At 40.7% G+C, this 26017-nt stretch overlaps 1 protein-coding gene across 4 annotated transcripts; it reads right to left on the reverse strand.

The window, feature by feature from the left end:
• Window positions 1-2955: 2955 nt before the first annotated feature.
• gda (guanine deaminase) lies at window positions 2956-23430 on the reverse strand. Of its 4 annotated transcripts, XM_029677620.2 has the most exons (17): window positions 23328-23430; window positions 22569-22708; window positions 22236-22364; window positions 21982-22113; window positions 14752-14840; window positions 14494-14665; window positions 13732-13819; window positions 11311-11416; window positions 9548-9575; window positions 9255-9362; window positions 8958-9065; window positions 8112-8209; window positions 7728-7795; window positions 7033-7179; window positions 6471-6592; window positions 5993-6020; window positions 2956-5754 (listed from the first exon to the last, which is right to left on the reverse strand). In XM_029677620.2, exons 4-17 carry the CDS (start codon window positions 22045-22047, stop codon window positions 5684-5686), a joined length of 1299 nt encoding a protein of 432 aa, XP_029533480.1. In that variant the 5' UTR covers window positions 22048-22113; window positions 22236-22364; window positions 22569-22708; window positions 23328-23430; the 3' UTR covers window positions 2956-5683. The 4 variants fall into 4 exon arrangements, with proteins under 4 accessions (XP_029533480.1, XP_029533481.1, XP_029533479.1 ...); XM_029677621.2 differs by lacking the exon at window positions 22569-22708 and having other exon boundaries at window positions 23328-23426; XM_029677619.2 differs by lacking the exons at window positions 22236-22364; window positions 22569-22708; window positions 23328-23430 and adding an exon at window positions 18742-18872 and having other exon boundaries at window positions 21982-22068.
• Between the last annotated feature and the right edge of the window lie 2587 nt (window positions 23431-26017).

Genomic DNA, 26017 nt, shown 5'->3' on the forward strand with positions numbered 1-26017 from the left:
GATCCTCTGCTTCGCACTGATAACATGTACAGCATATGTGCCAACATGTACAACAATTAAATAGAAATGCCATGTGTAACGGACTTATGAACATATCGTGACAGCCCTCTTTGACAACTTTCCAACGGGTTGAGCCACCCAAACGGTACCAATTGGACTGCTCCATCCGTGACATTTCAAGCTTGTTGTGGAGTGAGTTTACGATATGTCCTTAACTCCGTTAAACGTTTTATTTTGGAACATATGCTGCACATGTTATCAGTCACATAAAGCCTACCTACAGGTAAGGTACATACACTGACAATCAGTGCTTAAATTTGCAAATCGGGAGGCGACGGAACAAAAAGTGAGCGCGAAAGGGGTGTGACCTGGGGATCTGAAGTACTCGTAGGCAAGGCATACATTATTATATATTTTTTAAACATTGCATGCATATCATCGCATTACCGTAGTGGCATAGAGCAGTAGAGCCACTTACAAAACTTGCGTACCTGGGTAACATTTTTTAGTAGCCTAGGGATCCGGGAAAAATGTGGCCTTTTATAAACGCATTTCATGCAATTATATATCATTTTACAACCGAGGTAAAAACCAGTTTCAGGTAGGATATTCGACGGATATTCGCCTGTAGTTTTACTTACGTCTAACAACAGCAGTTAGGGACCGTCAACATAGTGACAAATCTAATTTATCTAATTTCAATAGCTGTTTAACCATTACTCCTAAAACGTTCAAAACTGGTTCTAGATAACCCGATGGCATAGACACATTTTGCACACACTTTTTTAATGTCTCGCACTATTTAAAATGATTTATTTACATTTTTGAATTTCAATAGCTCTTTGGTCAATGACCTACTGACTTCAACAAGGTTCAGAATGTACACTCAGTGGGCCTACACATTGCAAACCCTTTAGTTTGTCCATTTTCATCTCACACGTTTTTACATGAATTTTTCAAACAAACAAAACATTCTAATTTCAATAGCTCCTTGGTCATGTGACCTACTGACTTCAAACAAAGTTCAGAATGTCCACTGACTACTCTTGTATAGTCAGTGGACTATAGTTATTCCATTGTACTGGATCTACATCCATTCATACATGTATATTTTTTTATGAAATACTATGAAAAACTCTCTTGGCTGCTGGCTCGGTCACTTTCAGACATGTGCAGAGCAGACTGAAAGGGGAAGGGTAGCTCTTGACTTGAACCACAGAGGTTCTCTGTTTGCAAGAGAGTAATCCAAAAGGCACAGACACACCCCTTGACTTTCAATTGGCACCCTTGACCTGTATGTATTCTCTCCTGATTGGTCTCCGTGGTGCTTAGTCAATGGAACTCCGTTGCAGGCCCCATCGTAAAGTTTTTACACAGTCTGACTAAGTGCCAGAGGTATGAGGAGAGACATCCTCCTTTGTATGTATGGGAACAAATATTTCCTAACACGTAGGATCCTATTCTTGGACAGATGGAAGACACAATGCAAAAAAAACATTTATTTTTTACTAATTACTGTCCATGAGTAACCTCAACCTTGTGGGTCTGTGGGTGTTTGAGCCAACTCAATTCTACCACTGACTAGTCTCTCGTGCCCCTATGAACGAGGACACAGGGAAATAGTTTTTAATCTAAACCAGCCCTTTTTTACTGGAGTACACTAACCCCTAACAGAAGTTTACCAGATACCAAGTCAAGAAGATCAAACATTTCAGGACAATACTTTCATTATTGTCCTTTAAATGGTTCAGTGCCTATAATTTAGGCTGTGTAGAATGGGGCATGAAATAAATGACCTCTACTAGATTATAGTGATAAGGAAATCAGCATACAGTTTTGGCCTGTGTATTCATTTGCCTATAACTAATCAGAATTCCATTATGTTTACATAAAAAGAGAACACTTCAATATGAGAAGATCCTGCCATGGAAAATTAGACTGGGCGGACATATAGTGGAAAGGAGGCGAAATAACTCACACTATGCAGGACACTTTCAGATGTGTGGTCTTTGTATTGCAGGTTTGATAGTTAGATTTTCAATAATGAATGGTTAGCTGTTATGTGACAATTAGGTCAAAAACTATATTTTATTTTTTGGTGTAGATGGCCAAGGAAGATGCACAGAACTTCCCCAACTTGATATAGAACCTTCACAAAACCACATGGAGCAAGTGCGAAAAGAAATGGCTGAGGATATACTAAAAATGTCTGGTATGTAATGACATTTAATTAAAAGTAAATTCTTTATTTTTATGTAGTTGTGTGGGACAGCCATATGTTCAGTTCATGTCTATGATTTCAGAGTTCAACAAAGCCAACAACTGCTTCATGTGTGCCACTGATAAAGAACCTTCACTGTATATAGACTTTTTCCATTGTGTTATTGAATGTACATTTGTTTATCCCATGTGTAACTGCATTGTTGTTTTTGTCACACTGCTTTGCTTTATCTTGGCCAGATCACAGTTTTAAATGAGAACTTGTTCTCAACTGGCCTGCCTGGTTAAATAAAGGTGAAATAAAAAATTCATTAAAAAAAACCTGGATGTGGCTCAGACTGACTGGGTTAGTAACGTTATTTAACATGTTTCTGACGACAGTGATGGCATGTAAGACAATTTATGATATAACACAATGGATGGCTAATTCGTCATACTGCGTTGATATTTGATATTATTTATAACGTGTTACGCTTTGTTTTGAATGTTTTGTTTGCCAACGGTGGTTCCACGTGCTGTAACTAGGAATGAAGACAAGAGTTCAACAGAGTAAAGAACACAAACTGGAAGTGCAGTCTTTGTTGTTGAAAATGTATGCTATACCCCATCCACACTGAAGAGGCTCTGAAATGTACATCAACCAGGGATAAAGAGACAGTTAACACTGTGAAATGTTTTGTACTTATGTGAAGTAAAGTGTCTCTTGACATGTTGGAGAAGATTAAAGATCTACACTTTGTTTAATTTGTCAATATAACATTTTTATTCATTGATTTTCTGGCCACCATTACTGTGGTTACATGTTCAGTATATATATGTATTGCCCAGCAAACCCACTGCAGCCTACCTCAATAGCTCACTCTCCATTCCTGCTTTGGACAATGACTCTCGTACTTTGCCATTTTCCTTTATGGTTGATATTAACGATGAAAGGAGATATTATCTGTCTCTCTCCTATTGTGTACCGCTGTTAAATACTGTGGCAAAATAAAAAAAAACAGGGAAAATAAGTACTTAGAACTACCAATTATTATAGATAGATATTAAAGAAAAGGGTAAACACAACACTGGACTGAACCCCCTAATTGTCAAACTAATATTCATTTACAATATAGAAGATACATGACTAGAGGTTATGCGATATGGGTGTATCCTCACTGCACAATTCTTAGGTGTGTAATTGACATGACCAAGGAGCTATTGAAATGTAAAACTATGAAAAATGTACGTTACACTGCGTGATTTTACAGTACACAAACAAGTGTTCAATATACAAGGCTAGTCCGTGGACATTCTGAAGTTCGTTTGAGTCCAGTAGGTCACATGACTAAGGAGCTATTGAAGTTTTAAATTCAGAAAAATGTATGTAAAATCAAGTGAGATGAAAATGGACAAACTAAAGGGTGTGCAATGCTGCTCATCATGAATTTTAACATTTAACATTTCAATAGCTCCTTGATCATGTGACCTACTGACTTCAAACAAGGTTCAGAATGTACACTCAGTGGGCCTACACATGGCACACCCTTTAGTTTGTCCATTTTCATCTCACTCGATTTTACATTAATTTTTCAGAATTTAAAACTTCAATAGCTCCTTGGTCATGTGACCTACTGGACTCAAACGAACTTCAGAATGTCCACGTGTGAGATGAAAATGAACCAACCAAAGGGTGTGCAATATAGAAGGGTAGTCAGTGGACAATCTGAACCTTGTTTGAGTCAGGTAGGTCACATGACCAAGGAGCTATTGAAATACAAATGTAAACTGTTTACACTCCCTAACTAATTCAACTAGGAATACAAAATCCTGCTCACATTTCCTTTTAGCTTTGGAAAACGAATTAAAATGTCCAAATCGTGAAAATAAGACCTGAGCAATGTGTGCAATTTTTCCAACATCATGACACTTATTTGGAATCTGTGGCTCAAGTGGTTTGAAAGCTATTGAGGTTTGAAACTTTACCTCAGTCATTTTACACAACTGGAGACTTTGGCATAATCTGTTTTAATACCGCATAAATGATCGTAATGACAGGCTACATTGACATTTTGTATTTTAATTATTGCAATCCAGCCAGAACGAAACAGTCCCAAAACGGTTTTGTGTGTTGCTCTAGGTTCATTGGTGACCTCTTGAAGAAGAAGGAAGGTAACACTCCTGTTCCAGCAGTATCCGGCTCAAATTAAACACAGCTGACAATTATGATAAATAATGGGATGTGTTTGCTGTGGACCAGAAACTCGAATCTCTGTAGTCTTTATAGTGGACCTGTCTATGACAGACATCCCACATTGTGCTATGGTAGGCTGTCAAATGGACATGGTCACTTCTAGCTTGTCATCTGTCACACACAGATGGGTCTACAGTGCAGTAGATCCGTGTGTGAGTGAGACGGGGAAAATATCTGGCTTGGAGGAATGTTTGCTTTAACAAAATCATTTTAAAGCTATGCTGTTTGCAGTGTTCAGCCTCTATATTTTCCTATAACCCTACACTTTATCCTGGAACCACTATCAATAATGTGTTAAAACCTTTGCCTCCAGGTGTGAAAACTCTAGAAAAATGTTACAAACAAAAGAGACACATTTTCACTTAAAATCACGCAGATACTCTGTAGCTTTTTCTGCTAAACTCAGCACTGTAGCATGGAACAGCAGTTGCATAATAATGACCGTTAAGTGCTAATGCCAGAGAAACCGGTGTTTGGAGGATATATTGGCACTTGTGTTGTTAGGCCCGAGACGACGTCAAGGATGCTGTAAAATCCGGACAAATGCAAAGCTAGATACAATAGGGGGAACAAATAGCTTTGGACCTTACACACGGAGATAAGTCTTGGACCAGTACAACTCCCTTTCCCTCCTGGCGCAGAGATACATAGATCTCTGGCATACAAAGTCTAAGAGAGCAGCTTCTAGTTTTGTGCCATCATCCATCAAACTCTTCAACCCTTGACATTTTTATTTGTGTTTGTATATAGCCTATGATTGCATCTAATCTATTATACTGCACATGTCTTCGTGTTCTATGTTGCTGTGTTGTTATATATCTTGTTAATATCAAGCCGTCACCATAGATGAAGTTCCCTCTCAGGAAATAAAAGTTACTTGAATTGAATAAACCTACATTCATAAAACACACACATTTCCCTCGACTTTGAAATAAAAAAAACAACAGACAATGATGTTCTTTGGGTTACGACATAAGTATGACAACATAGGATTCACTCTGAACTTCACGATGAGCAGCAATATCATCGATTGAATTTAACTGTATGTAATTACACTAGATGATTGAAAACACACACACACACACACACTGTATATAGAGTAATAATCCCTCTCGTTGAATACATTTTCCTCATCACCTCCTGTCCTGTTACAACAGCAGTCAGGTAAACTGGTAAAGGGTTCAGACAGATGGTAACAAGATGACAACAATCCAGGAACCAAACCCAAATCTATGTTGTTTCCGCGAATGGGACCACTCTCTTCCCTGCCACGTACACCTCCGCAATGTTCCGATCATCCCCTGAAAGGAGGAAGGGAAAGGGGGAACAAAGAAGGAGAAAAAAAAGAACCTGAACATACTTGAGAGATTTTACAACACCTAGTGATGACCTCAAGAGTTTTGGACCTCTTGGCTGACAGCTGCAAGGACCCAGGTTTGAGTCCCTGTCGTGGCTATCAGTGAATTCGCTACAATACTTTCATGGCACGTAAAGGTCTGAAAACATGTTGTGTGAGAGAGACAGAAACGAAACTCTTACCCAAATTCAAGAACTTCTCCAGGAGCACCTGAAATCAAATGGAACCAAGATGAATGTTATGTATTGGGAGACAGAATGACTCAACAGGTAACAGGGGTTTCCCATTTTATTTGGCCCCCCCAATTTTTTTTTTGCATTAAAATAATATTCTTTTTAGCAAATTTAAAAATATATATATATTTCTTTGGGACATAAGACAGTAGGAACACAGGCAAATCAGCTCAAAGTGATTTTAATTTTGGAAATCTGTTCCAATGTATTCCCACGCATAACAGAGAGATATACAGGTATGTGATCGTATACAAATGAAAGCAAGGTGTGAAATTATATCCGTTTGGGCTTCTTGCGATCAATTTGCAATCTACAAATTATTTGTTATTATGTTCCGGCCCCATGACCATCCGCTCAAGAAAGAATTGGCCCATAGCTGAATCTAGTTGATGATCCCTGCTCTATGTATTGAGAGACTGGTTCCTACCTTAGGCCCCTCTCCGTGGTTGATGAGATCAATGGGTCCTCCTGCTATGGCCGTGTTCACCCGCAGAGCATCAAAGTCTTTCCCTACCTGAAAGTTTCCTGTATGCTCATCCAGGGACAGGGCTACAAACCAAACAATCAACCCAGAGCTCAGAATATCAATCAATTATTCATCAATCAAGGACTCAATAAACAAATACACAGATGTACAGTTGGGTTCATTAAACGGTTTTTGACTGTAGTGCAGGTCAAAAACATGTGCTGCAAAGTGGATATACCTTTACAGTCAGTGGATTATATTTCAGAAATGTCACCTATGTATTTCATTGCCGTTTAGGTGATTGCAAATAAACTTGTTGGCTTGGCATCACTCTGTGAGAACGTTTGTGCTGTGAGCAATGTATCGATGCTGCAGCACAGGCGTTTTGAAAAGTAACATCTGAGCGCATGAATCTGTATCAATTCATAAATCATCATGTATCAAATCATTCATTCTGATTGATGTATTGATTTAATAATAGTGGTGACGATGACCCTCCCACCCCTTCGGCCAGGTCTCCCACCTTGGCTGCCTCCCAGTGTGGCCAGTCTGAAGACCTCCTCGAAGGTGAGCGTTTGGTACTGGGGGTCCTGGATGGTCAAGGCTTTAGAGGTATCCAACGTTCTCCGCACAGCATCCAGCATAGAGGGAGAGTAGCCTCCTGCCACATCTGCAAGGTCCCGGAAACACAGACACAAGTGCAGACACAAACAAATGTATTCATGCGTTAAACACAGAGCCAATTGCAACAACAAAAAAGCACTGGTTTTCTAAAAACTATACTACCGGGAAATAACATGCACCTGTGTGATAAAATAAACCAGCAGATCAGCTTATCTCATGTTGTTACGGTGTCAAGCCAGTTTGATACCGGACAGGGAACCTAGAAGAAAGTTGCCTCTATTGCCAGCCTCAATGAAAAAACAGGATCATCCCAAATCGTAATGAATGTAAAATAACTATTCTAAGAAATAATATTATCAGTGCCATTTGAAATAACTTCATTCGACTTTAATTTGATCAAAAATATATAGATTATTATATAACTCAATCACGATTGTCTTGATTTAGTTATACATTTAAAATATGGACAACTCAGGGATAGTACTTTTTTTTCTTTTCTTCATACAGCACACATGGGCTAAAAACGATACAGAACACAGTGCTCTCTGGTAAAAGGAAGATTATCTGCTTTGTAGTGTGTTGTCATGGACTCACCTGTGCCCAGCCCCAGCTTTACTTTGTGGTTCAGAACCCTGCGGGCATCTAGCATACCACTGCACAACCTGAAGAGGGAAATGAGCGAGAGAGAGGGGAAAATGAGAGAGGGAAATGAGAGAGAGAAATAGAGAGGAGAGAAAGAGAGAGAGAAATAGAGAGGAGAGAGAGAGAACATGGGCAGGTTCTATCTTGAGTGCTGATATGATATCTAGTATCACTGCTGTGTTTTAAAAGAATAGGGTATGATATAAAAATAAGAATCGGGATTTATTTCTAAATCCTAAGACATGGTCTTTCCTTTCACATCTTCCATCAATGACCCTTGGGAAAACACAGGCGTAGTCAGGGAACGTGAACTGTAGGGTAATGAGAAACACTTACGAGATGTTGGAATTGGGACAGTGAGCGACGGACGCCCCTTTCTCTCTGAACAGCTTCAGCTCTTCATCGGTTAGGTGACAACCGTGAGCCATCACAGTCTGTGAACCATCACCATCATCATACTTACTACCATTACCACCGCTATCATTATAATCATACTTACTACCATTACCATCGCTATCATTATAATCATCATCATACTTACTACCATTACCACCGCTATCATTATAATAATCATCAACATACTTACTACCATTACCACCGCTATCATTATAATCATCATCATACTTACTATCATTACCACCACTATCATTATAATAATCATCAACATACTTACTACCATTACCACCGCTATCATCATCATACTTACTACCATTACCACCGCTATCATTATAATAATCATCAACATACTTACTACCATTACCACCGCTATCATTATAATCATCATCATACTTACTATCATTACCACCACTATCATTATAATAATCATCAACATACTTACTACCATTACCACCGCTATCATCATCATACTTACTACCATTACCACCGCTATCATTATAATAATAATCATCAACATACTTACTACCATTACCACCGCTATCATTATAATCATCATCATACTTACTACCATTACCACCGCTATCATTATAATCATCATCAACATACTTACTACCATTACCACCGCTATCATTATAATAATCATCAACATACTTACTACCATTACCACCGCTATCATGATAATCATCAGCATACTTACTACCATTACCACCACTATCATTATAATCATCAATACGATTTTCATTATCCATAGAATGTCCTTGTACTGTGTGTGTGTGTTGGGCTAACCTTGTCAGTGAGAAGGTTGTGTTTGTGGTAGACGTCTGTGTAGGAGTCATAGTCTGGGAACAGTTCCTTCACCAGCTTCACCTCCTCCTTCGTCTCACTGATGTGACTCTGGGGATCACAGAGACGGTCAATGTATTTTTTAAATCTTCAGGTGATTATCAATGTGTATGAATTCAAGAGAGAGAGAGAGAGACTGGAAGGGAGATAAATACAGATAAATAAATGATTATCCTCAAAGCACATTCCCATAGGATCCCCTTGACTTGGTTACTGTGGCTACAGGCTGGCAAAGCTCACCTGGATGTGCAGGTGGTTATTCTTGGCGATCTCTCCCAGGTGACCCAGCAGGGCAGCAGAGCAAGACAGGGCGAAGCGCGGGGTCACCACTGGCATTACAAGAGGGTACTACCCCCAAACAAGACAGAAAGACACCTAGTGAGCAATATCCTAAAAAGCTCCTCTCACAGATTCTGATCACAAATGTTTTTTTTTTTTTGGGGGGGGGGGGGGGGTACAATCCCTACATTGCCACTGACTTGTACATGTACCCTTAGAACAACCCCTGTGCTAGCAGGGCTAAGGAGTCTTACCTTCTTCTTCAACATCTCACTAATGAACCTAGAGCAACACAAGACAATAATCACATTTGTATTTTTTCCTTCAAAATAATTTTGAAAACAAATTTCTATCAGGTAGGTCCCTCTCCGATTCATTCCATTTCCTTCTGTTTGGTTCCTAATTAATACTGCTCGGATGTGTGTTGGGCAAGATGTGAGTGTAAGGAAGGACTGAATCCTGTTTTTCAGACTGCACCAACTGGCTCAGAGACAATGATTTCCTCACTAATTTCTCCTTTCAGATTTGCTGAGGATGCATTTGATGAGTTTTGTTTTCTGAGGGCCATACTTGTTATGTATGTTGAAATATGACAAATGTTGTGAGAGATATTGTGAGGCTAGAGCAGAAGTTCTAAAACTTGGGACTGGATATGAAAATAGGGTGGCGCGAAAATATCCAAAATCCCGAGGGGAAAAAAATACAGAAAAAAATATATGCCTTTGTGTCTCAAAATCATCGTAATGTGGTTAACCTTAAAAATAAAAATGATTCAAATCTAAATGATCAAATTCAACCACAAAGCACCCTTAGATCATGGGAAAAGGCTGCACTTGACCGTTGCATTTGAAATCATTCCCATGGTGAAAGGCTAGGCCCGCTATGAAACCACACACTAATGCAGATACTTTGATATTATCGGCCGCAATTGATATGGTGAAAACTATGTGTGGGGAGGCAGAGACACAGAAACTCACATCAATACCCTTGTCAGATAACACTTTTCAACTAAGAATGTAAACTATTTCTAGTAATCAAGAGGAAACTGACTAAATGACTCAAAAACGCCCCAACTTATGCTCTCCAAGTGGACGTTAGCTGTGAGGGCCGAGATGCCCATGTTCGCTATACATGTTGGGGGATTCTATTCACGAGGACATATTTTTCTTAATGCCGCATTCAAAAGAACTGGGAACTCTAAAATCTATGACTTCTGTCTTCAGTGCATTTAAGACAACTGGGCACCCTGAAAAAAATGATCACCGACTGCGAAAAATTGTTTTGAACGGTCACCCAACTCGAAATTCCAACTCGGGCCTCTTTCTAAAGCTACGACTTACTGGCCTAGTATTTTCAGAGTTCCCGGTCTTGAAAGCACCATAAAACTCATGGGACCCTTCGCCAGCTCATGTCTGTGTGAAGCTGGATTCAGTGCGCTCATCTGCATTAAAACCCCTGACTTTGAGAAGCTCCGACGTGACATGCATCAAGCACACCCATCCAACTAGTGGTGATGAGACAAGATACATTATGTTAGACTCATTTGCAATTGACTGTCATAGCCCCACATTAAAAGCATGCGATGTGGAGCTGAGAAGACAATCAGAAATACTGTTAGAATGTCTTTCAATTGACTGCCATAGCCCCAAATAAAAATGAAACAGTCACTGTTAGTTAATGCCATAATTTTTTCCACATGGTTGGGGTCCAGATATCAAAATGGGGCGGGACAAAAAGATATGGGAACCCCTGTGCTGGAAGGTCCCATTAAGTCATGTAAAGTCTAGAATGACATGTCTGTTCCCATTGGTTCTTGCTGCACAAGCCAGTCATGACTCAATATGATGATGCTTTTCATAGTCATTACTCTATCCTCCTCCAAGGAAATTCTTACGGTCTAGAGGCATGAAAAGCCATTGTGAGAGCCCATAAACCCCTCCTGTGCAAAGCACCTGCTCTAATCATTTCAATCTTTATTATGTATACAGCCTTGACCCCTCTTCTGTCTATTACCTACCTGTTGGTTTCGTCATGGGACTCGTCTAGCGTCTCTCTGTAATGTGGGACAAAGTTGTTTGTATCCATACACACCTTGCCCACAAGGGCACGCTGTCCAAAATCATCTGGAATGACAAGAAACATTGGAAAAGGTCACCAAACTGGTGAAATCACCCATCAGGGGAGCTGCATTTGGTGTGATTAGAGTAGCACTCTGTCGAGACCGTATCAGACTGGAGTCAAAAGGGACATTTGTAATGTTGCTCCTCAGCATCCTGGAATAACCTAAATAATCAACTAAAGCCAACATTAAATCTCATAAACCAAAAGGTGGGAGCGCTGTTGGTTGTGGTGAAACAATTCTGGTGTCCTACAAACTCTGGACGGTTTAGGAGGAGTAATGCAACCACCAAAGGACAAACATTCCATGCATGCAGTAAGTAGATGTGAAAGTGACAGATTCCTCTACATACAAAACCCTATGTTCATGTCTTGTTCTGAGCTGGTGTTCGTGAACAGTGGGTAGCCATAAGGATGGAATGGAGCAAATTAAGATGTTCATGCACAGCCAATCCCTGTACCTGAAACTCAATACTTTCATTACCTGCTATCCCTGCCCTCATTTAATCTCACACTGAAGTGTTTTATCATTTTATTTTTAGGACAACAAGTAGAACACAAAACATAAAACAGTTACATTCACAAGTTTTATTGACAAATGTCAACAAATAAAAAGGTCTGGCAAGCAATAACCTCATGTTTTTATTGCAGAAATTGTTTCCTTGGTGGGAAATTATTATACAACTAGTCAGTGACAACTGCGTGGAGTTTGGACTTTGTGACAGCAACTATGCGATCTTATTACAGTATTATAGACACAAAGTCTGGGGCAGAAATTGAACTTGGCGAAATAAACTTGAACATCCACAGGATAATTCTGAAGTGGATCTGTGAGATGTAGCAAAGCTTAGGAAAACATCAGGGACGATCCCAATGCAATAATTGTGTATGATTTTCTATGTAGAAGAACCCTTACCTTCTAACGACTCTTGTGCGGAGTGAGTGTCAGAGCAAAACAGTCTCAGCTTTTCATAGTGGGGTCATAATAGTTTTTGTAGCTCAAACCGCTTGGACTTCACAGACGTTTTTGTGAGAAGAACAGTTTTCGGGATCCGCCCGATCAAGCCTTGGTCTCACAAACACCTCTCCAGTTCAGCCCCCATCAACACACAGGCTAATCGTCGGCAGATGCAGAAGACAGAGGAATCCAACGCAAAAAAAAAAAATGTTTAAGAGAATTCGGGAACAGAACAACAGACCCATCTTATTGAAGCCACAGAAGATCAAGGCCAACTGCGATACTGCAGGCGTTGCTTGCAGAAAACAGGATCCCCATTATAGTGAATGGGAAAATTGCCATTTTTGTGGTCAATCTTCATGTAAATAAAATACAAATTCGAAGACAATCATGGTACCAATAATTGCTTCTAATACACCATATGCAAGTCCTTCAAACGATAATGTTGTAAAAATCACAGAAGTTATAAGGACAATTTAGTTGCTAAAGGCAGCCTGCAGTACCCCGGCCAGCCTTCAATTTGAGTTACTCATTGAGAGGAGGCAGCACTGAGCTAGCCTGCAACACCACTTCCTGAATTAGCTCAAACTGCGCATGTTATGTATCCATGAGATGCTATCTTAACCGACTTCATTTGGCTTCAATGTGCTATTGAGTCTTCACATAGAAATGAATGGCGTCACGTGATCGATGGCTTTGTCCATTCCTATACCGTCATTGGTATAGAAGCACAAAAATATTTCCGATTATAGCCTGGGACTCAAAGCGTTAACAAAACATTTACACACTAGACACTAGACGTTTGCACTGTGAAATAACAAATGTAACATGGTCAACATAACCCAACTACATAGCGAGAGACTGGGTGCCGGAGGCTGGCCTAGCAGTCAACACAGCTGTCTCCAGACCACTTGTATCGTGTCCCCCGGCAGCGAGGTTATAATCCCCACACCACCACTTTTAATACCGTCTATCCCCTGGTGTCCGTCTCCCTAATTTCCTGTCTAAATAAATATAACACATTTGAAAGAGTGGAGTCCCAATCCCCCTTTAAAAAAAAAAGAGACCGATTGATAAGTTGTTGCATAACAACTTACGCAGTGGAGGGGTGTGTGTGTGTGTGCATTCCAGGTAGTTGTACATTGTGACTGAGGTTAATGTTTACAGCCAGTCAAATAATGTCCCGTGCTCTTTTATCACAGAGCATGTTCTTCCCTTCCTCCGTCATTAGTACTTATGTAATAAACAAGAGTTAAACAGGCAAGAAGAACACTGGGAACAGGTCAAAGTACAATGTTTCAATGTTGAGCCATTGTGCAAGTGAGCGGTAGAGTGTGTGCAGGTTTGTGTCTGTTTTCTCACTTGCGATTTGGCCCAGCAGGAGAGAAGCGTCAGTGTGTATGGTGGCAAAGTAACAAGCCGTAGTGGTACCGTTTCTCAGGGTTCTTTTCTGAAATAGACAAGAGATTGTTTTAGTATTCAGGCCCTATAGTTCATAAACACCACTCCATCAGTACAAATATCACCTGCCCTAGCCTGCCATGTGTTACAATGTCTCCAGATCTCAGAGTTTCTATGCTACTGTCACTCTGTGAGCTTTCCTTACAGTAGCCAAGGAAACAACCTAAATACTTCACATTTGTATTGTTTTTGCTACACTGCAGGTCATTTCAAATAAGCTAAAGCTTCACATACGTAAACTCTCTCTTTAACCTTTATTAAAATGGCCATAGCAGCCTGCTATTGGCCCTCCTTTGGCATCCCTATCCCTGCCCAGCAGTGAATTCCGAAAAACGAAATCTATAATAGACACAAGGGAAATTAAAGACGGCAACCAAAGTTGCTGCTCCCGAGTGTCCATTATCATTGCAATATTAACCTCTGCAACACAAGGCTTTAAATAAGTATAACAGACGATTTAGAATAGGAAATAAGGATAAGAATGGTCTATAATCCTCTATGCAAGTGGGACGGATTGATTCAGGTGCGCAACGGCATATATTTTAAAACATTGTGTTTCTTATTAGACAAGTCCAGGTCTGTTTCTTCCATTTGGTGCCTGATGAACACGACCCTGATGACTTCTATAGGCTGAGGTTTGTTAGTTTGGCCCAGACCGCTCACCACGACATGGGTGTAGACGTTGCGGGCGAACTCCAAGTCTTTGTAGCAGGCCTCCACTGGGAAGGTGTACGTGTTGAGCCACTGTAGCAGGGGCAGGTCCAGGGCTGTGCCTGCATAGCTGTACTGAGACGCGTGGATGTGGGTGTCCACCATCCCTGGCATGAAGAACTCACTACAGACAACAAAATGGACTTCAGTCACAAATAGATTAGGAATTAGGAATCAGTGTTACTCTCATAGGATGGACTCTTCACTCACTACTGTCCAAGCTGTGTAACAGCCAAGGCCTCAAACCCCCACTTCTGTGACAGACTGTCGACTTCCTGCCCACTCCCAATGAAGGCAATCTGTCAACATGAGAAGCAACCAAAAACAAGGTGCTGATTAGCGCAAGAGAGACAATCAGAGCCTGACTCAACAAGGTGTTCATTCATTTAAATATAATTTATCCATGCATTGATAATTGATCTACTGTAAAACATTAAGGCATAGTCAGATGACACAGACACCCTCAACAAACAGTATATTTGAAAAGTATTCAGACCTATCCACATTGTTACGTTACAGCCTTATTCTAAAATTGATTAAATAAAAACATTTCCTCACCAATCTACACACAATGACAAAGCAAAAACAGGTTTGTGAATTTTTTTTATTTTTTAAATTACTTATTGTACAGAAGTATTCAGACTCTTTGCTATGATCAAATTGATTTATAAAGCCCTTTTCACATCAGCCGATGTCACAAAGTGCTATACAGAAACCCAGCCTGAAACCCCAAACAGCAAGCAATGCAAAACCACGGTGGTGTGGAAAACCTCCATAGAAAGGACAGAACCTAGGAAGAAACCTAGAGAGGAACCAGGCTCTGAGGGGTGGCCAGTCCTCTTCTAGCTGTGCCAGGTTGAGATTCTAACAGTACATGGCCAAGATGTTCAAACGTTCATAGATGACCAGCAGGGTCAAAATATAATAATCACAGTGTTTGAGAGGGTGCAACAGGTCTGCAGGTCTATCATTCAGAGACAGCAGGTGCGGTAGAGAAAGAGAGTCGAAAACAGCAGGTCCGGGATAAGGTAGCATGTCTGGGGAACAGGTCAGGTTTCCTTAGCCGTAGGCAGAACAGATGAAATGGGAGCAGCAGCATGACCAGGTGTACTGACTGGGGACAGCAACTAGTCATCAGGCCAGGTAGTCCTGAGGCATGGTTCTAGGGCTCAGGTCCTCCGAGAGAAAACTTAAAATTCACACAGGACAAGGCAGGAGAAATACTCCAGATATAACATACTGACCCTAGCCATAAACTATTGCAGCATAATTACTGGAGGCTGAGACAGGAGGGGTCGGGACACACTGTGGCCCCGTCCGACGATACCACCAGACATGGCCAACCAGGCAGGATATAACCCCACCCATTTTGCCAAAGCACAGTCTCCACACCACTAGAGGGTTATCTTCAAACCACCAACTTACTGCTCTGAGACAGGGCCGTGTATAGCCCACGAAGATCTCCCCCACGGCATGAACCCCGACAGGAAGATCACGTCAGTGACTCAACCCACTCAAGTGATGCACCCCTCCTAGAGACGGCATGGAAGAGCACCAGTAAGCTAGTGACCTATCCCCCATAATAAGGTTTGAGACAGAGAATCCCAGTGGAGAGAGGGGAACCGCCAGGCAGAGACAGGAAGGGCGGTTTGTTGCTCCAGTGCCTTTCCGTTCACCTTCACACTCCTGGGCCAGACTAGACTCAAACATAGGACCTACTGAAGAGATAAGTCTTCAGTAAAGACTTAAAAGGTTGAGACCGAGTCTGTGTTCCTCACATGGATAGGCAGACCATTCCATACAAATGGAGTCTTGTGACCGTAGCGTACGTGTAGGTACGTACGGCAGGACCAAATCGGAACGATAGGTAGGAGCAAGCCCATGTAATGCTTTGTAGGTTAGCAGTAAAACCTTGAAATCAGCCTTCGCCTTAACAGGAAGCCAGTGTAGAGGCTAGCCCTGGAGTAATATGATCAATTTTTTTTGTTTTTTGGTTCTAGTCAAGATTCTAGCAGCCGTATTTAGCACAAACTGAAGTTATTTAATGCTTTATTTTGGCATGTCCTTGAAACAGTCTTGATATGTCCATCAAAAGAGAGATCAGGGTCCAGAGTAAGGTCTAGGTCCTTCGCAGTTTTATTTGCGAAGACTGTACAACCACCAAGACTAATTATCAGATCCAATAGAAGATCTGTGTATTTCTTGGGACCTAGAACTAGCATCTCCGTTTTGTCCGAGTTTAAACATAAAACATTTGGCGCCATCCACTTCCAGGGAAGGGAACTGCGACTCGAAATTGAAAAAAAGAAACCATGAGGTCGAAGGAATTTTCCGTAGAGCTCCAAGACAGGATTGTATCGAGGCAAAGATCTAGAAAAGGGTACCAAGAAACGTTTGCAGCATTGAAGGTCCCCAAGAACAGTGGCCTCAATCATTCTTAATGGAAGTTTGGAACCACCACGACTCTTCCTAGAGCTGGCTGCCCGGACAGATTGAGCAGTCGGAAAAGAAGGGCCTTGGTCAGGGAGGTGACTAAGAACCCGATGGTCACACTGACAGAGCTCCAGAGCTCCTCTGTGAAGATGAGAGAACCTTCCAGAAGTACAACCATCTCTGCAGCCTTCCACCAAATCAGGCCTTTATGGTAGGGTGGCCAGACAAAAGCCACCCCCCAGTAAAAAGGCACATGACAGCCCGCTTTGAGTTTGCCAAAAGGCACCTAAAGGACTCTGACCATGAGAAACAAGATTCTCTGGTCTGATGAAAGCAAGATTGAACTTTTTGGCAAGAATGCCAAACATCACATCTGGAGGAAACTTGGCACCATCCCTACGGTAAAGCATGGTGGTGGGAACAACATGCTGTGGGGATGTTTTTCAGCAGCAGGGACTGGGAGACTAGTCAAGATCAAGGGAAAGATGAACAGAGCAAAGTACAGCGAGATCCTTGATGAAAACCTGTTCCAGAGCACTCAAGACCTCAGATTGGCGTGAAGGGTCACTTTCCAAGAGGACAACAACCCTAAGCACACAGCCAAGACAACACAGGAGTGGCTTTGGGACAAGTCTCTGAATGTCCTTGAGTGGCCCAGCCAGAGCCCGGACTTGAACCCGATCGAACATCTCTGGAGAGACCTTAAAATAGCTGTGCAGAGACGCTCCCCATCCAACCTAACAGAGCTTAAGAGGCTCTGCAGAGAAGAATGGGAGAAACTTGTGCCAAGCCTGTAGTGTCATACCCAAGATGACTGAAGGCTGTAATTGCTTCAACAAAGTACTGAGTAAAGGGTCTGAATACTTATGTAAACGTGATATTTCAGATGTTTTATTTGATACATTTGCAAAAATTTATAAAAACCTGTTTTTGCTTTGTCATTATGGGGTATTGTGTATAAATTGATCACGGAAAAAAAGCTATTTAATTACTTTTAGAATAAGGCTGTAATGTAACAAAACGTGGAAAAAGTCAAGGGGTCTGAATACTTTCCTAATGCACTGTATATACACACACACACACTACACAAACATGCAACCAATTACCAAATGAAATCTCATAATTAGGATCTGGATGGCATGAGTCAGTTTGGGAAACCTTTGTAATAAAATACATGTGATAAAAACATCACATGCATGACAAAGCAATGTAAAATCGCAAGAAACGATTTCCATGAAACTATTATTACAAAGTCCAGACCACATTTCACAACTTTTGTGACAGCTGTCACAGGCCCTTTGTAGCCTCTACTGGAGTTACACACTGTACAATTATAATGATTGCAGGAAACAGGTTTATCTTCTTTTGAAGAAAATGTGTGTAGGTCAATGGTATCCAATACAAAAATGCTGAATCCAATTCTGGCTTGGGGCATTTTTTTGTGTGCCAAAGTTAGCTAACTATTATAGTGTTTTGAAAAGATGTACCTAGCCTATGCAGGTTTGTAAAATGTATAGAAATTGGGGCAGCAAATAAATAAAATACAACCATTTTAAAAATATATAAAAGAGATGGAAAACATAGGCCTATAAAACAATGCGAGTTCCACTTAGGCCTTCGCATATGACACTTTGGCAATGTAAAATAGCCTAATCATAAGTTAAAGTCTTTACATACATTTTGCTAGGATTATTTATAAATGAATTAACATAATGTATGCTGTTCATAGATATTGAAATACACTTTCACAGTTGAATTCTGACAGACCTTCCCCTCTGTGTCCACTCCCAGAAGCCTATCCTCCAGAATGTCCACGGCTGTGTGATCGGTGGAGTGCACAAACGTCCCCCTGTAGACGTGCGCAATGTCCACAGCGGATTTGTTGGAGCTAGTCATATCTAGAATGTTACAACAGCAGGGTTTGATGCTGAAAATGAATCTTGTCACATTTTTATCCTCGGCAAGGATAGTGGGCGGTTAATCAGTGCGCTCCAAGAAGAGACTCCACCTGCCGACAGTGCGACTAGCCACAAGCGAAGCGTGCGCAGGCATGGGACAGCCATAGCAGGAATTTTATTAGCCTACAGTGTTATAAAAATTGGTTTTGAAGCATTGCTCAGCAAGGACGCATTGTTCTCTTTCATACCGGCAAGGATAGTGGGCAGTTAATCAGTGCGCTCCAAGAAGAGACTCCACCTGCCGACAGTGCGACTAGCCACAAGCGAAGCGTGCGCAGGCATGGGACAGCCATAGCAGGAATTTTATTAGCCTACAGTGTTATAAAAATAGGTTTTGAAGCATTGCTCAGCAATAACGCATTGTTCTCTTTCATACCGTATGATAGTTTTCACTACTTAGACACAGGCAGAACTAGAGTTTTATACATGGGGTGGCAAAGGCTACTTCAGGGGGTCCAGAGACCATGACAGAAAATTAATGTAACCCTAACCTGGCATCTAAGCAGCATGAATGAATCCTATGATTGCTGATTAGATGTAGAAGTGCTGATTCACTTAACCCGGAGTTCTTCAATGTGGCAGATGGTGTGACCACACAAAAGGGTTACTTCACTAGAATACTTCAACATACTATGAATAGTCAGTGTCTCTACCTCAGAACTGCAGCTCAATTTCTTTCCTTCTTTCTCTCACTCACACACACACACACTTGGGTCACTGTTTTCATGAATATATAATCTGGGTCTATAAGTGTTTAATAATATCCAAAATATTATTTTCAAAAAATAAAGCTCAAGCACCAAGGAGGGTAAGATTTGACATACCAGGTATCAAGCGGAAATGGACTTGAAAAATAAAAAATAATTACAAACTTACAGTATCATATTTATGCTTATATATATATATATATATATATAATGTTAACTAACAGCACAGAAAAGTTTGGGAATTGGCCTAATCAAGACCAAATTAAATCTGTGTGTCATGATACCCTTTGGATGTATCATTTTAGAATGTCAGTGTACTAGCTAGTACACAGTGCAGGTGTTAATCATGACCAGAGGGACCGCCTAAGTGCCAAATTATCCTAGGTAAATTTAAAACTGCATAATTATGCAGTTCTGGTGAGAACTGGCAAAATGTTTCACAAACTCATCCATGTTGAGGGCAAGTGCCCTCCTTGACATAACGCTGAGAATTCCGAGGTGACTTAACCTGTCATCAACCGTTGTTGTCCTAAGGTGGGTTTTAATCAGTTTTAAAGCTGAGAAGCTTCTCTCGCAAGAAGCACTGCTGACTGGTGTAACAGAAATCTTAAAGTCGAAATAGCTCATGGAAGACCTCTTTATAAGGTTCTAGAAACACAACAAAGTCAAGGAGAGTAGATGGTCTGTTCCTTCCACTTTTCTCTCTCCTATCAAGAATCCGCTTGGTTTGATGAACCTCATGTCTGAGGTCCTCTAAATCGGACTCAAAAGGTCTGAGCAAAGGCAAATAGAAGCTCCTCATTCAAGGATGTTGTAGTCTTTGGGTTGAGACTGGACCCCTTGCATTATCTCACAATTATTTTTTGAAAAACACCTCTGCAGCTCAGCTGTGAGACTGTCAAGCACCTGATAAAAGATAGCTATTTGGAAGCTCTCACCATCACTTTGGTCACTATTTCTCTGTCCTGCAGTGCTCACCATCAATGAGTCAATAAATCTTAAGCTTGTTTTAGGCTGTCTTTTGCAAACTACACTTATTTTGCAGCGCTCTGCAATCTCTTTCCATAGTTCTCCAAAGTAACCCTCACTTCTGTAGTCCTGTAATGTGTCTGTAAGGGCACCTACTAGATCCACAGCCCTTGCAAGGTAAAGAGATCTTGTCAGAAATCATTTAGCATCAACTAGCACTTTGCATAAGGTAGCCAAAAGCCGTATAAAATGTAAATCAGAGAATGGTCAATGGAGGCAAGGGGCCTTCTATCATAAATATTTTAAAGTATGATATCCTGTAGCACTCTTAGAACTGCTGGAAGCCTGTCCCTCAGATTACGGCATGCCATGTATCTGCATGCCCACCTTCCATCCGTAAGTCTCTGTAGTGCTCTGGACTGCTGCTGTGGATACAGCTCTTTCTGAACTACAAGCCACTTGAGATGAACGTACGAGCCAGATACAAAGTTATAAAGCTTCTGCAGGAGAGCAAAAAAGTTAAATGCCTCAGGTACTGATTTTACAGCATCAACAAGAACCAAATTCAAACAATGTGCATTAGAGTGCACATAAAATGCAAATCTTACACTGTTTTTAATCCGTGCACACACACAACAGAATGCTTTCCGCTCATAAGATTATTTCTGTAGTCCAGACCATGTTTTCAAGGCAATCAATTATCATTTTTGTGAGACCTGCTGCATCTAAGCTTTCAGCTGACTGAAAGTGTTAAAAGCTTTTGTGGACGGCCCCGTAGTAATAGTACCTCACAAATAAATACATTTGTTATTGTTTCGTTAAAATCTGCAATTACACTAAAAACTTCTCTCTTACTTCTCTTATTATTTCACTTTGTACCATCTCAGCTAAGCCCTCAGGAACTTTGTTCTGGATTTGGTGGCTTGTGTATTTAGCATTGCCACATGCATTCATCTTTTTCTCTATGAGAGGGTCATGCTTTGCTATTTCTTCTAAGATTGTCAAAAAAATGGCCCTTGTTGTGAGAGTCAGCAGACTCTCGATGACCTCTCTGCGGTATACTGAGTGACAGTTAATAGAAGCACATCTGAAATAGTTTCAATGTAAGTACAGTTTTCCTCCACTTTCTTTTTCCGGTCCTCATTTATGACATCTAACATTGATGAGTTGCTGTCAATAGCCATTTTATGCTGATTCCAAGCATACATAGCATTGATATGATGCTCTGCCTGTGAATGGAGCTTAAACCCAGAATCTTTAAACAGCGCCTTTGTCCTGTTACAAAAACCTGAATGTGATGTGAAAGCAGATTCAGGTGCATTGGGCAGAGAAAAATGCATACAGGCAAAACAATAAGTTGAATCTTGACTTACAGAATATTCAAGCCATGAATTGTCCTTTATACCAGGAGCTGTTGAAAGCCCTTTTCCTAGTACCATGCCGAGTTCTGGGAAATGATTTCAAACACAGCTGTACAGGACCCTCTTCTCTGGATCTGGAAATGTCTGAAAAACACATTAAATAATGTGTCATATCTCTATGGAAATGTATAATTAAGGGATCCACAAGATTAGATACTAACAGCTGCTAACTAAAATGTGTAGTTTAAAGTATAGGCCTGGCCTACCATTGGGTCCTTTTGGAACTGCATATCTGGTGCTTGATGCAGTTGGGAGGGGCTCGATGACATCTCCTGGCAGCTCTGGCTCACTGTCCTGCTCAGAGCCAGAGGTCTCTGTGTCATCCCTTGATACATCTATTACATTAAAATAACAAGAACCATTAGTGTATAATCACAATAAAAATGCAACAGCCACCAAAACAAGAACACACATGAATCAACAACCAACATTTTAAAGTGAGGCTTAAATCTGACAAAAATCGCCTATTACACACAAGCTGAAGCTAAACTTAAATTTTGAACTGGGCCTGTGACTGACTGCCTGGTAGATGCTCTGACCTGCTGGCGGTTGACTGGGTCCTTGTGAGGTCTGACCACACGGACTCTGGCTAGCCTCAGGTAGGGAGGGGGCTGCTCTGGGGTCCGGTGGTGATGCAAGGGCTGGGGCCTGTTTGCACCTGATCTGCCTGTTTGTGCTTCTGTAAAAAAAGAAGTCTGATATCTCTCCCTTTCTTTTCATGTTTAATTGGTCCTATGCAAAAATAAGACCTTCTATGGTTACATTTAAGCATCCTATTACCCACATTTTAGTCCAACCTAAATCTTAATTACAAATCCCCATTATCATAACTGTATCTTAAACTCAACTGCATGGCTAGCCCTACTCTGCAGTGAGGAATTTAGCAAGCTATAATTTCTTACACCTTTACGATAGCAAACAGGCTATATGCAAATTGTGGTAATCTTTTGAGTAACGTTAACAGATTGATAATATTAATTGTTCGTTTTGAGTTCAAGTACGAAAATCTAACAGTTAATGGATTTCAAATTTGCTGAATGTTAACTTGCTGAACACTGACAACTGTAGCCTACTAGTTACCCCACATTAGCTAAACATTCGCATACTGTAATTTACGACACTGCACTGTATATGTGTGTATTACTAGCACAGGTGTAAACATAACGTTAGGCTACACTGGGAACCGATCTTTCTAATCGGATTAGCTGTCTGTTAACGGAGCCAAAGGTCTAACATTGAGTCGCTTTTATAAAAGTTGTTCAGGAAACCTAAACCCGATGCTAAACCTTAAAACTTACTTTAAATATGATGCTTTCGAAAAGAGCTCGTGGAGCTGTGGAAATATTATCTTCTTCTGTATATCGCAACCAACGTTAATTTTCGATTTGAATTATGTGCCGCCAAAAGTCAAAATAAATGCTTCTTTCAACAAGAGGTGAAATGAGATGTCAATCAGCATCAAACTGCCAATAGCGAATTACATTTTTGGGTGACCAATCAGATGTCAGGGGTTTCCAGTGCCACCTCGGACAGCCCTCTGGCTCCGCCTCTGGACACAGGCGGTAAGTGCTGACAACATTGCAAGTACAGTACAGCATCTCAATAGTTTCTGTACCAAGCAGTGACTGGTGAGACATGGTCCTTTAAAAAAACAAATAAGCTCATGTTTAAAACAAATACAATATGCGGAAAAACCACTGGCGATACAACTCACCACTATGACCGAGTCTCTGTTCTAGCTATTTTGTTTGCCTCCCTGTTGTGCTGCATTTACACAGGCAGCCCAATTCTGACCCCACTAATTGGATTTTTGACCAATCACATCAGATCTTTTCACATCTCTTTTTCAGAGCTACTCTAATTGCTTTTTTCCCCACCAATTGGCCTTTTGACCAATTTGAATTGGCTGCCTGTGTAGAAGCAGCAATAGCTGTATCATCTTCACTGCCAATACTGTGAACTTCTTGTTCTCTGTTTGTTTCTGCTTTATACTTTATAAAACCCAAACTAAGGATTTAGAAGTTATATTGCAAATTAGTGCCCATCAAATGCATTATGCTGAATCAATACCTACCATAAGTGCTCATTGCTATTCCAGGGCTCCAGACTAACATTTTCCCCAGGAGTCACTGGTGCCACTAACTTTTACAGTTGGTACCAGCCCCATGATTTGGTTGGACCCAGATCACAAATAATCTTAAAGTAATTCATAGTGCTTTACTAAGAAGTATAATAGACTATGGAGTTATCCAATAAATACGTGGTCTCATTTAACACGTCCAAGCAGGAATGCATGATGACCTAATCCAGTGATTGTCATGAATTTCTGGTTGACAATTAGACTATAGTTGCTATATTTTGCAGTCAAAATAGGACACCAGAATTTCACGTTTTTGTATTTGTTCAAGAGATATTAATTGAATAAGCCTACATCTTTATGTGCACTAACAGTGTTGTAGTACTCGAGACCACAGTGTCTCTCGGTCTTGGATACATGTGTACTCCGTCTTGATTTAGCCTCGGACAGTGAGGATTCATACCGTTTTCCCGAGACCAGCCAGGTAAAAAAAAAAAACTAAATTATCAGTTTCCATCCAGTCAGCGCACAAAACCGCTTCGCCAGGCCAAATATATACACTGCTTTCTTGAAACAATATCCTAAGTCTTTATATCTATTCTAGACATGTTTGCGCAATGGTGAACCTTTCGGCCTTCCGTGTGGGACAGGTTCGTGATTCTGAAAGGACAGCAACCGTAATACCAGCGCATGTAGGAGAGTAGGCAGGTATACTATGTATACCCTCGTTTGTTTTTCAGTGGATATTACATATAGTCACTTATTAATCCCTACTGGTGCGTAATCACGCTAGTGTAGTGGAGGTATACGACTTATTAATTATGTAATACAATAGAGAAATCATGCACAACGTAGCCTACACAATCGCAAAATTCGTGAAATATATTCACATGCACGCCACACAGCCTAGTTTCAACAGAATATCATCTGCAGGCAGCAAGAGTGTGCAGCGCTCAACTGGTTTTGGCATGGAGCAGCTCACAGAGGAATCACATTGGTAACCGGTAGGTTAGGAAATACATTTCACCGTATGATATCTACCATGCTATGCTAAATCAAATTAACAAACTGTAGGCAAACCAAACCAGGGGAGTTCTGAACAGATACAAAAATAAAAGCATTGCATGCATTTAATCGCATTTGCGTAGTGGCATAGATCAGTACAGTTTTTTTTAAGTGTGTAGCCTAGGGTCCAGGAAAAAAATTGCCCTTTTGAAAAAGCATTTCATGCAATTCTAAATCATTTCACATGACTGGAGACTTTGGCAGAATCGTTAAATATACCTCACAAAAGATCAATCATTTTAAAAACGTTGATTTAAATAGGCAAGTCAGTTAAGAACAAACTCTTATTTACCATGACGGCCTTGTCTTGAATCCATCAATGGCCTAGGCGTGTGGAGACATAAAGTATTGTAGGCTACAATATGTGGAGGAAATTATAGTAATAAAAATGCTTTCAAATTTCACTGACTCACCCAATGATGAGCAGCTTGCTGGTGATGGCCAATGCGCTAGTGCCAAAAGCCTCTCTCAATCTTTTGTAAAACATCATTTGGAAGTTGATCAAATATGTTGGTCTTTTGTTTTCAGCAGGACCCATTTCCTTTCCAAACTGTTTTCCCTCGACTGTATTTGAAATACTGCGAAAAGCCCGTTTTGCCCGTTACTGTTTTTTTTTTTACTGACATATTTGCCGCACGTCCCGACTATAGGCTATGCATTGTTATTGGGCTATGATCCACGGCTAAGCTATTTTTTTCAATAAGCTATTGATCCTCTGTGGCTATATTATAGGCCTTCTCATGGCGTAGTAGGCTATTCTGAACGATTTAATGTATTTATTCTATAACTTGGGCAAATGTATTTACATTTATCAGGGGTGCTGCAGTGCATTAAGAACTCTTTGCG

Source organism: Oncorhynchus nerka, linkage group LG13, assembly GCF_034236695.1.
Source record: "Oncorhynchus nerka isolate Pitt River linkage group LG13, Oner_Uvic_2.0, whole genome shotgun sequence".
NCBI classification, from domain to species: domain Eukaryota; kingdom Metazoa; phylum Chordata; class Actinopteri; order Salmoniformes; family Salmonidae; genus Oncorhynchus; species Oncorhynchus nerka.